Raw genomic sequence first — 12,754 nt, forward strand, 5'->3', positions numbered from 1 at the left:
CCAGGTATTCCTTAAAGAGGTAGGGTTTCAAGTATCTCCGGAAGGTGGTCAGTGACTCCGCTGTCCTGGTGTCGTGGTGGAGCTTGTTCCACCATTGGGGTGCCAGAGCAGCGAATAGCTTTGACTGGGCTTAGCGGGAGCTGTGCTTCCGTAGAGGTAGGGGGGCTAGCAGGCCAGAGGTGGATGAACGTAGTTCTCTCGTTTGGGTGTAGGATCAGAACCTGAAGGTAAGGAGGTGCAGTTCCCCTCACAGCTCTCACACCATGGTTTTGTAGTAGATGCGTGCTTCAACTGGAAGCCAGTGGAGTGTGCGGAGGAGCGGGGTGACATGAGAGAACTTGGGAAGGTTGAACACCAGACGGGCTGCAGCGTTCTGGATAAGTTGTTGGGGTTTAATGGCACAGGCAGGGAGCCCAGCCAACAGCGAGTTGCAGTAATCCATCATAGTGCCACAAAAAGCCATCATCTTAGTTGCAACAGTACGGTAAAAATATGTTTGATCCTACCTCTGTTGTAATAGGAATAAAGGCATGCATCAATTTACAAATGAACAATAAACATCTCCCAAAGGACCCCTGGCTTCCCATTACAAAACAAATATCATATCTGCCTGTTTCAAATTGTGTCATGTATTATATCAGAGAAATTAAGACATAGGTGTTTCCATAGTGAATTCTGTCAGTCGGCAGATCAATTGCTTTCCCACCATGAAAGATGGCATCATCCCCGCTCAGATTGTTATCGAACCCAGAACATTGTGTTGCAGATGCTATCAGAAAGCTATCTGGATGACAATGTCATAAGTCCATGAGCCCACGATCCTACATCACTACCTATCTATCTCACTGATACCATCATCATTTAGAACATTAATCCATTATCAAGCTCTGCCTTTTGAACATCTTCTATATCTAATGATTTTATCATGAACAGTTTTGTTAATGGAATCCTACAATATTTCTAATGTGGTATTTGATGAAGGTTATCTACTGCAAATGGTCAGAAGAAAAAATGTATTTGTTGTCGATGAGCCTTACCCTGGTACTGAATTGGTTGTCAGGGGTAACAGAGGACATGTTGAAGTCATGACCACAGGTTCCAGGGGACAGGTTGAGGTTTTCCCCTCTGTAAATGATGTGTGTATAATTGTCCTGGTCCAACGATGGTTCAAGGATGAAGGTCTTATTTTCAAGTGAGATGAAACCCCTGTAAGAGAAGGGAAGACAAGGCAAAGCTGTTCAACAGATCTGGCATAATACATTGTGTGGACAAAGCATTCCGTGACCAGAAGGGGGAAGCCATCTTGGTTCTTGACTGCATGTTGTGGTCAGAAATGTTTGTAACTAGGAAACTGTTTATAGTTTAAAGGTCTTTCACTTTGAGTGAGAACTTTCTCAAAGTCTTGTAAGTGATAGTGCTTGACTTGGGCAGGAGCTCACCGGAACTGAGTAGCAGCGCCTACATTTTTCTACTGCTCCTGTACCTCTTATATAATATTAGCTCAAAAGTATTGTGGAGCTCCTGCACCTAAATATATACAGTATCAGCACCCAAAATGAGTACCAGCACCTATTTCAGTCCAAGTCAAGAACTGGTAAGGGATATTGTATTGATCATCAAGAGAAGTTTCCTTTGTGTGGACTGTGGACTATTGACTTCCAAGGACCAAAGTGTGGAAAGATATTTCTAAGGCCTGCTTATATATTTAGTTTTTTTTCTCTTTGTACTGCATTTCCTTTGGATTAATACACAGCCTTAAAACTCAGCTGGTTAAATCAATCTTTATTTAATTTCTTGCAGCTGGATTATTTAGATTTGTTTTATTTCTTACTGGATTTGGGGACTGAACTAATGGCTCTTAGTGAAATAACTCAGTCAATGTAAATGGCCCCACTGACTTACAGTAGATTCAACTCCCAGAAGAGGCTCTTAGGCCAACTAAGACTCTGAAACAATTTGTTTTGGCATTGAAGCCAAGCCACATATTGCTCGTCAAACATCTGTCTGCCTCAAGGATTTTGTGAAGTACAAGATTAAAAAAAGAATTACCAGTAAAACTCCTTGGGGGTGGACTCTTATTCAGGTCAACATTTTTATCACAAATGTATTACCGCTAAATGTTCCTCTTCATTAGCTTTTATTGCGTCGTTAAAAGGTTTCATGGCATATTAAACGTTTTCTCGTCACATAATGCATCTGTAGTTTTGGGGTAATTAAGCAGGAGATGAGCGTACATCAGCAGGCTTTCTGTTGCGGTTTAGACTCAGCCAGGCAGCTTTATTACTTCCAGGTGGCCATTAGGCACAGACACATGCCCAGAGGAGAGTGGAGGAGAGTACAGATAATCACTGGGTGGCCCAGACCAAGACCATGTTCTCCGTCTAGGGATCTCTTATACACTTTTGGTGGACTCTTCTATACTCTTGGGTAAGTGGACACTCATACCTGCTTGTTGACAGAGCTTTAATGGGTTAAAGGGCGATTCCACTCCAGCTGAAAATATTTTTGGTATCACAGATTGTTCTGGCAATTTTCACATAAACTTCATTGGGAGGAAGGATAATTGAGATGCTTTTGACATTTGTATCACAAAACATTTTTCTGAAAATATAATGAAAGTGGCCATCTATACATGCCTTATTTATGACCCTATGATCTGTGAACAGTACATGATACAGACAACATCTTGGTGTCACTATACTCCTTTTGGTGTGCTCTAAAATATGGAGTATGTCTTTGATTCTGAAATAAACATTTTCACATTCAAATGGTTTGTGATACACATCCTTCCTCCCAATGAAGTTCATATGTGAGAATTGCCAGACAATCTGAGATCCCAAAAATATTTTCCGCTCCTGCTGGTGTGGAATTGCCCTAAAGCAATATAGGTAATGCTGAATGAATAATATGAATAGAAAATGCTGTGGGTCATGACTGTGGCCACTTACACAGAATGTCTGACTGAGGCTTCTGGGATCCTATAGACTGAAGTGTTACTTACCGGAAGCCAGAGCAGGTGCTGAGAGTAACGTCAGAGTTAGCGTGGCCCTCCACTTCTCCATGGTAGTAGCAGTTCTTCTGAAAAATACCAACATGACACTCAAGTCAGGACGTTCTTTAATATACTATAGTATACTTACAGTTGAAGTCGGATGTTTACATACACTTAGGTTGGAGTCATTAAAACTTGTTTTTCAACCACTCCACAAATTTCTTGTTAACAAACTATAGTTTTGGCAAGTCGGTTAGGACATCTACTTTGTGCATGACACAAGTAATTTTTCCAACAATTGTTTACAGATAGATTTTTTCACTTATAATTCACTGTATCACAATTCCAGTGGGTCAGAAGATTACATCCACTAAGTTGACTGTGGCTTTAAACAGCTTGGAAAATTCCAGAAAATTATGTCATGGCTTTAGAAGCTTCTGATAGGCTAATTGACATCATTTGACTCAATTGGAGGTGTACATGTGGATGTATTTCAAGGCCTACCTTCAAACTCAGTGCCTCTTTGCTTGACATCATTGGAAAATCAAAAGAAATCAGCTAAGACCTCAGAAAAACAATTGTAAACCGCCACAAGTCTGGTTCATCCTTGGGAGCAATTTCAAAACGACTGAAGGTACCACGTTCATCTGTACAAATAATAGTATGCAAGTATAAACACCATGGGACCACGCAGCCGTCATACCGCTCAGGAAGGAGAGGCGTTCTGTCTCCTAGTGATGAACATTCTTCGGTGCGAAAAGTGCAAATCAATCCCAGAACAACAGCAAAGGACCTTGTGAAGATGCTGGAGGAAATAGGTACAAAAGTATCTATATCCACAATAAAACGAGTCCTATATCGACATAACCTGAAAGGCCGCTCAGCAAGGAAGAAGCCATTGCTCCAAAACCGCCATAAAAAAGCCAGACTACGGTTTGCAACTGCACATGGGACAAAGATCGTACTTTCTGGAGAAATGTCCTCTGGTCTGATGAAACAAAAATAGAACTGTTTGGCCATAATGACCATCATTATGTTTGGAGGAAAAAGGGGGAACTTCCAAGCCGAAAAACACCATCCCAACCGTGAAGCACGGGGGTGGCAGCATTATGCTGTGGGGGTGCTTTGCTGCAGGAGGGACTGGTGCACTTCACAAAATCAAATCAAATCAAATCAAATTTTATTGGTCACAGCCATGATTAGCTGTTCAGGAGTCTTATGGCTTGGGGGTAGAAGCTGTTGAGAAGTTTTTTGGACCTAGACTTGGCACTCCGGTACCGCTTGCCGTGCGGTAGCAGGGAGAACAGTCTATGACTAGGGTGGCTGGAGTCTTTGACAATTTTGAGGGCCTTCCTCTGACACCGCCTGGTATAGAGGTCCTGGATGGCAGGAAGCTTGGCCCCAGTGATGTACTGGGCCGTACGCACTACCCTCTGTAGTGCCTTGCGGTCGGAGGCCAAGCAGTTGCCATACCAGGCGGTGATGCAACCAGTCAGGATGCTCTCGATGGTGCAGCTGTATAATTTTTTGAGGATCTGAGGACCCATGCCAAATCTTTTCAGTCTCCTGAGGGGGAATATGTGGCATCATGAGGAAGGAAAATTATGTGGATATATTGAACCAACATCTCAAGACATCAGTCAGAAAGTTAAAGCTTGGTCACAAATGGGTCTTCCAAATGGACAATGACCCCAAGCATACTTCCAAAGTTGTGGCAAAATGGCTTAAGGACAACAAAGTCAAGGTATTGGAGTGGCCATCACAAAGCCCTGTCCTCAATCCTATAGAAAATGTGTGGGCAGAACTGAAAAAGCGTGTGCGAGCAAGGAGGCCTACAAACCTGACTCAGTTACACCAGCTCTGTCAGGAGGAATGTCACCCAACTTATTGTGGGAAGCTTGTGGAAGGCTACCCAAAACGTTTGACCCAAGTTAAACAATTTAAAGGCAATGCTACCAAATACTAATTGAGTGTATGTAAACTTCTGACCCACTGGGAATGTGATGAAGTAAATAAAAGCTGAAATAAATCATTCTCTCTACTATTATTCTGACATTTCACATTCTTAAAATAAAGTGGTGATCCTAACTGACCCAAGACAGGGAATTTCTACTAGGATTAAATGTCTGGAATTGTGAAAAACTGAGTTTAATTGTATTTGGCTAAGGTGTATGTAAACTTCCGACTTCAACTGTAACTTTTGTTTCACCAATGGTCAACCACGGAGAAGTGGAAAGGAAGCCATCAAAGTGTACAGACACATAAAGAAGCTATTGTCTGTCTGAGATAGCATGATGAGGAGGAAGTATCTGGTTTGGAGTGAAAACAAATACTCCAAGGCCAACTGCTTTGTTAGCCAAAAGTCAGTTTGAAAAATACTGAACGTCAGTACTGAATTGTGAGAGGAAATACTTGAGGCTGGCATTTTCCGTAGCCAGTTCATACTTTTTCACAATCACTACAGCTGTACTGACTTGACTCCAAAAGAGAAGCCTTTACTGCTCTGCAAGGAGATGGGACTCTTTATGTGAAACCTTTTGAAATAGCATTGCTATGAAAATACTTTGCTGAGTCACAAACTAATGGCCTTGACATCCATTACATTAAACATGTCGGTGCCATAGACATACTGTACAATATAAAAAGTATGTGGATTCGACCATGAAGAGAATGACATTTATATCCATATTTATGCATTTCTCTGTAGTACAGATCAGGGACCCATGATGAAATTCTGTTACTGCAATTCCTTTACCGGGTGTAAATCCACTTCACTTATTGCAGTTCAATAACCAAAATAGATTTTTTCAAAGTCAATGTGTCATGTCATAGCTGACACCCCATTCTTTCTGTAGACATCGTTGAATCTTAATTCGGAGCAGATATTTAACGGAGATTTTGGAAAACGTGAACACAAAAAACTGAGGGAGATTTTACTGAAATTCTGTAAACAAACATTGCATCTGCACAGTTCTTCCAGTAAATGTGTTTTTGTAAAATGTTCAGTTTAAATTATTAAAAGTAATCCTTGTGCATAGAGTTGTATGGTTTGTTAAACGTTGAAATCAATGTTTTTTGTTTGGCATACATATTAAGTGAAAAATCTGAGTCTCCGCGCAATTATGTTACCGTGGAATTGCCCTTTTTCATATGTCAAACTTCTTAAACTTATGTGTAACTCTGGAGAAAGTGTAGGGAAACAGATGAAGTAGACGGTGTACTAAGATACCAAAAAACTAAGTGGCTGTGTCCGAAATCTGTCTTGCCTACTACTTACTAAAACTACATACTTTGTACTAATCATACTATATACTATTTAGACCGTACTGTTTAGTAAAAATGAATGCAGTGAGCAACAAATATCAATACTAGGCTTATCCTACTGAGAATGTGTCATCTAATCCGCAATTGCGAATTTGTTCATTTTGAAACAGTACGTCCCCTCAGCTGATTATCAGCTGTTGTCAGACACACGTGGTTCTCTGAAGACGATTCTCTTCCTCACCGGACACCTCCGATCTCCAGCCCCATGGGCACCCCCACAGCTAACACACACAACTTATTCCACCAATACTACACATTCCTTCGCCTCATGCCCTCCTGCACACTTCTCACATCTAGAAATCTCCCTCCTACACACTGCTGCAACATGCCCATAAACTTGACACCTAAAACACTGTAGTATTTTCAGAACAAAAGCTCTCGTGGGGTAACTTACACTTCCTAACTTGACCTTGTTGGGCAACAACTCTACATCAAAACTCAGCAAGACAGACAATGTCTTCTCCGTTTCCTCACGCTCTCCACCGGATCTGCGTCGCACCAAGCACCAGGCATCACAGACACCGGCAATCTTGAATTTCAACTGATCCTCCTCAACACTTAATGCCACCCCCGTTATCACTCCTTTCAACGGCGCCCTGCTACGGAGAGCAAAGCAAGTCACATTTATTGTCCCTAATCATGTGATCCGGAGCGCCCGCTCCCTCTGGACTGAAGAAACTCAATATATCATCACTAGTCCACTCCGAGTTACTCTCACAAACTCAACAGTCCCCAACATCTTCTCCACCCAACCTGACACCACATATGCAAGGATCCATTCTCTCCAAAAATCTCACTCCCACTGGGCGAGAATCATCCTTTTTATCCTTGGGATGAGGGCCCAACTCGACGGTCCTCACCGCAGGTACTACATCCTTACTCTCACCAGGTTCCATCTCTGAGCTACTAAAGCACGTCTCCCTCATTTTGCACTTGACGCCAACCCTCCTCACCACACCGCTTTCCTCTACACTCTGCTCCTTTTTCGGCAGTCATCACCGCACCTGCCACCACAATTAATTCACCCTCACTCTCGTCACTGTTCATAGTTCTATGTGATCCTCCATTCCATATTCCCTCAAAACATCTTCCACATCTTCTCCTTTTTTCCTTATCCGCCATCTTCTCATTCACCAGATCTTCCAGAAGGCTTGTGCATCCTTTATAATATGTTCAACTTTCTTCCTTTTTTCCTTGTCCTCCATCTTGCTTTGTGCTACTGGCCCAGTTCTCCCATGCTAGGGTTAGAAAATTCCGGGAACTTTCTGGTTTTCCAGATATCCTGGTTGGATTCCGGATTTCCTGCTTATTCCCTTCTGATTCTGGGATACCTCCAACTGGGATTTCGGGAAAGTTTATTTTCCAACCCTAGCCCAGCTCTAACACTAGACTTAAATAATCAACATAACGAATCACAGCTATAGGCTATATGATTTGTAATCAGGTATAAGCTGGGCTGGAACAAAAGCTTATACACACTCCTGCCATTCAGATCTGGAGCTGTCCACCCTTTTAAGTCATTATTCTGTACTATGGATACAATTCATTTAAATGGTATTGATATATAACACATGCTCCACTCTCAAGTTGAAGTTGAACTTGTTAAGAAGAAGGGAGCAGCTGCGGACCAGAAGACTGGTGTGCAAAGCTGTCAAGAGTGTGCAAAGCTGTCAACAAGGCAAAGGGTGGCTATTTGAAGAATATATTTTGATTTGTTTAACACTTTTTTGGTTACTACATGATTCCATATGTGTTATTTCATAGTTTTGATGTCTTCACTATTATTCTACAATGTAGAAAATAGTAAAAATAAGGAAAAACCCTTGAATGAGTAGGTGTTCTAAAACGTTTGACCGGTAGTGTAGGTCCTGGATGGCAGGAAGCTTGGCCCCAGTGATATACTGGGCCTTATGCACTACCCTCTGTAGCACCTTATGTTCGGATGCCGAGCAGTTGGCATACCAGGCAGTGATGTAACTGGTCAGGATACTCTCAATGGTGCAGCTGTAGAACTTTTTGAGAATCTGGGGACCCATGCCAAATATTTTCAGTCTCCTGAAGGGGAAAAGGTGTTGTCGTACCCTCTTCACAACTGTCTTGGTGTGTTTGGACCATAATAGTTTGTTGGTGATGTGCACACCAAGGAACTTGAAACTCTCGACCCGCTCTAGTACAGCCCTGTAGATGTGAATGGGGGTGTGTTCGGCCCTCCTTTTCCTGTAGTCCACGATCAGCTCCTTTTTCTTGCTCACGTTGAGGGAGAGGTTGTTGTCATGGCACCACACTGCCAGGTCTCTGACCTCCTCCCTATAGGCTGTCTCATTGTTGTCGGTGATCAGGCCTACCACTGTTGTGTTGTCAGCAAACTTAATGATGGTGTTGGAGTTGTGCTTGGCCACGCAGTCGTGGGTGAACAGGGAGTACAGGAGGGGACTAAGCACGCACTCCAGAGGGGCCCCCGTGTTGAGGATCAGCGTGGCAGATGTGTTGTTGCCTACAGTAACCACCTGGGGGCGGACCGTCAGGAAGTCCAGGATCCAGTTGCAGAGGGAGGTGTTCAGTCACAGGGTCCTTAGCTTAGTGATGAGCTTTGTGGGCACTATGGTGTTGAACGCTGAGCTGTAGTCAATGAACAAAATTCTCACATAGGTGTTCCTTTTGTCCAGGTGGGAAAGAGCAGTGTGGAGCGCAATTGAGATTGCGTCATCTGTGGATCTGTTGGGGCGGTATATGAATTGGAGTGGGTCTAGGGCTTCTGGGATGATGGTGTTGATGTGAGCCATGACCATCATTTCAAAGCACTTCATGGCTACCGACGTGAATGCTACGCGGCGGTAGTCATTTATGCAGGTTACCTTCAATTTCCTGGGCACAGGGACTATGGTGGTCTGCTTGAAACATGTAGGTATTACAGACTCGGTCAGGGAGAGGTTGAAAATGTCAGTGAAGGCACTTGCCAGTTGGTCCGCGCATGCTTTGAGTACACGTCCTGGTAATCTGTCTGGCCCCGTGGCTTTGTGAATGTTGACCTGTTTAAAGTGTGATCACACAGTCGTCCAGAACAGCTGGTGCTCTCATGCATACTTCAGGGTTGCTTGCCTCGAAGCGAGCATATAAGGCATTTAGCTCATCTGGTAGGCTCGCGTCACTGGGCAGCTCGCGGCTGGGTTTCCCTCTGTTGTCTGTAATAGTTTGCAAGCCCTGACACATCCGACGAGCATCAGAGCCGTTGTAGTAGGATTCAATCTTAGTCCTGTATTGACACATTGCCTGTTTGATGATTCGCCCGAGGGCGTAGCTGGATTTCTTATAAGCGTCCGGATTAGTGTCCAGCTATTTGAAAGCGGCAGCTTTAGCCTTTAGCTCGGTGCGGATGTTGCCTGTAATCCATGGCTTCTGGTTGAGATATGTACGTACGGTCACTGTGGGGACGACGTCGTCGATGCACTTATTGATGAAGCCGGTGACTGAAGTGGAATACTCCTCAATGCCAATGGATGAATCCCGGAACATATTCCAGTCTGTGCTAGCAAAACAGTCCTGTAGCGTAGCATCCGTGTCATCTGACCACTTCCGTATTGAGCGAGTCATTGGTACTTCCTGCTTTACTTTTTGCTTGTAAGCAGGAATCAGGAGTATAGAATTATGGTTAGATTTGCGAAATGGAGGGCGAGGGAGAGCTTTGTATGCGTCTCTGTGTGTGGAGTAAAGGTGGTCTAGAGTTTTTTTTCCTCTGGTTGAACATGTGACATGCTGGTAGAAATGTGGTAAAATGGATTTAAGTTTCCCTGCATTAAAGTCCCTGGCCACTGGGAGCGTCTCTTCTGGATGAGCATTTTCTTATTTGCTTATGGCCTTGTACAGCTCGTTGAGTGTGGTCTTAGTGCCAGCATCGGTTTGTGGTGGTAAATAGATGGCTATGAAAAATATAGATGAAAACTCTCTTGGTAGATAGTGTGGTCCACATTTTATAATGAGGTACTCTACCTCAAGCTAGCAATACCTCGAGACTACCTCAATATTAGACACTGCACACCAGCTGTTATTGACAAATAGACACACACCCCCACCCCTCGTCTTACCAGACCTAGCTGTTCTGTCCTGCCAATATATGCAAAACCCAGCCAACTGTATATTATTTGTGTCGTCGTTCAGACATGACTCTGTGAAACATAAGATATTACAGTTTTTAATGTCCAGTTGGTAGGATAGTCTCGAACGGAGATCATCCAGTTTATTCTCCAGTGATTGCACGTTGGCCAATAGAACGGATGGTAGAGGCAGGTTACCCACTCGCCGACAAATTCTCACAAGGCACCTCGATCTCCGCCCCATGTATTTCTGTAATTTTCTTCACGCGAATGACGGGGATTTGGGTCAGGTCTCTGAGAAGCAGTACAGTTGAAGTCGGAAGTTTACATACACCTTAGCCAAATACATTTAAACTCAGTCTTTGACAAGATAATCTGTTAACATCTCTTCCTACTTTACTTTATACCACCAATCATGTTCTGAAGAATGAGGAACATCACTGTGTATTTTAGCTTTGAGGAAATTAGATTGTCAATCAGTGCCAAATCACAAACCATTTCCCCTTCCACCTGCCAAGCACCTGTCGAACTGTCCTCACCTCTGCTCAATTAAGTCAGCTGTGAAGGGGGAACAAGCCTGCTAACTATGTTAAGCGAAAGGCTTTTCAAAATCACTAATGAGGCTTGGTTGGCTTGATTATGAATGCTTCAACACATTGTAACTGAAGGCTGGCCTAAAACAGACGCTGTGTTGTCCTGTTGTCAAACCATCCTTCAACATTTAACCTAATTACTGTAAGGAAGAGTATAAAAAGTTCAGTTGACCCAGATCTGAGAGCTGGCACTAGCATTCACGTACTTACTGTACCTACTAACTAGATCAAACTGTAAGCTAATGAAGCAAAATGGCCTTGACAGCCATTGGAATATAGCATGTTCGGGTCTTGGATGACTTACAAGCACTCTGCTTAGTGCAATAATGTACAGTTGAAGTCGGAAGTTTACATACACCTTCGCCAAATATATTTAAACTCAGTTTTTCACAATTCCTGACATTTAATCCTAGTAAAAAAATCCCTGTCTAAGGTCAGTTAGGATCACCACTTTATTTTAAGAATGTGAAATGTCAGAATAATAGTAGAGATAATTATTTATTTCAGCTTTTATTTCTTTTATCACATTCCCAGTGGGTCAGAAGTTTACATACACTCAATTAGTATTTGGTAGCATTGCCTTTAAATTGTTTAACTTGGGTCAAACGTTTCCGGTAGCCTTCCACAAGCTTCCCACAATAAGTTGGGTGAATTTTGACCCATTCCTCATGACAGAGCTGGTGTAACTGAGTCTGGTTTGTAGGCCTCCTTGCTCGCACACACTTTTTCAGTTCTGCCCACACATTTTCTATAGGATTGAGGTCAGGGCTTTGTGATGGCCTCTCCAATACCTTGACTTTGCTGTACGTAAGCCATTTTGCCACAACTTTGGAAGTATGCTTGGGGTAATTGTCCATTTGAAAGACCCATTTGCGACCAAGCTTTAACTTTCTGACTGATGTCTTGAGATGTTGCTTCAATATATCCACATAATTTTCCTTCCTCATGATGCCATCTATTTTGTGAAGTGCACCAGTCCCTCCTGCAGCAAAGCACCCCCACAGCATAATGCTGCCACCCCCGTGCTTCACGGTTGGGATAGTTTTCTTCGGCTTGCAAGCAACCCCCTTTTTCCTCCAAACATAATGATGGTCATTATGGCCAAACAGTTCTATATTTGTTTCATCAGACCAGAGGACATTTCTCCAAAAAATATGATCTTTGCCCCATGTGCAGTTGCAAACCGTAGTCTGGCTTTTTTATGGCGGTTTTAGAGCAGTGGCTTCTTCCTTGCTGAGCTGCCTTTCAGGTTATGTCGATATAGGACTCGTTTTACTGTGGATATAGATACTTTTGTACCTGTTTCCTCCAGCATCTTCACACGGTCCTTTGCTTGTTGTTCTGGGATTGATTTGCCCTTTTCGCACCGAAGTATGTTCATCTCTAGGAGACAGAACGCATCTCCTTCCTGAGCGGTATGACAGCTGCGTGGTCCCATGGTGTTTATACTTGCATACTATTGTTTGTACAGATGAACATGGTACCTTCAGGCGTTTTGAAATTGCTCCCAAGGATGAACCAGACTTGTGGAGGTCTACAATTATGTTTCTGAGGTCTTGGCTGATTTCTTTTGATTTTCCCATGATGTCAACCAAAGAGGCACTGAGTTTGAAGGTAGCCCTTGAAATACATCCACAGGTACACCTCCAATTGACTCAAATTATATCAATTAGCCTTTCAGAAGCTTCTAAAGCCATGACATCATTTTCTGGAATTTTCCAAGCAGTTTAAAGGCACAGTCAACTTAGTGTATG

The 12,754-nt window shown here is 43.0% G+C and overlaps 1 protein-coding gene across 1 annotated transcript in view; it reads right to left on the minus strand.

The window, feature by feature from the left end:
- The window catches only part of LOC311127346 (disintegrin and metalloproteinase domain-containing protein 12-like), a gene marked incomplete at both ends in the record, with an annotated part of 159,927 nt that overhangs the window by 57,402 nt on the left and 89,771 nt on the right, over positions 1-12,754 (minus strand). Inside the window, 2 exon segments of the mRNA XM_084159176.1 lie at positions 1,038-1,206; positions 3,002-3,078. Of these exon segments, the coding sequence (XP_084015302.1) occupies positions 1,038-1,206; positions 3,002-3,078 (246 nt within the window).

This window comes from Coregonus lavaretus (genome assembly GCF_964263955.1).
Source record: "Coregonus lavaretus genome assembly, chromosome: 1".
Lineage (NCBI taxonomy): Eukaryota > Metazoa > Chordata > Actinopteri > Salmoniformes > Salmonidae > Coregonus > Coregonus lavaretus.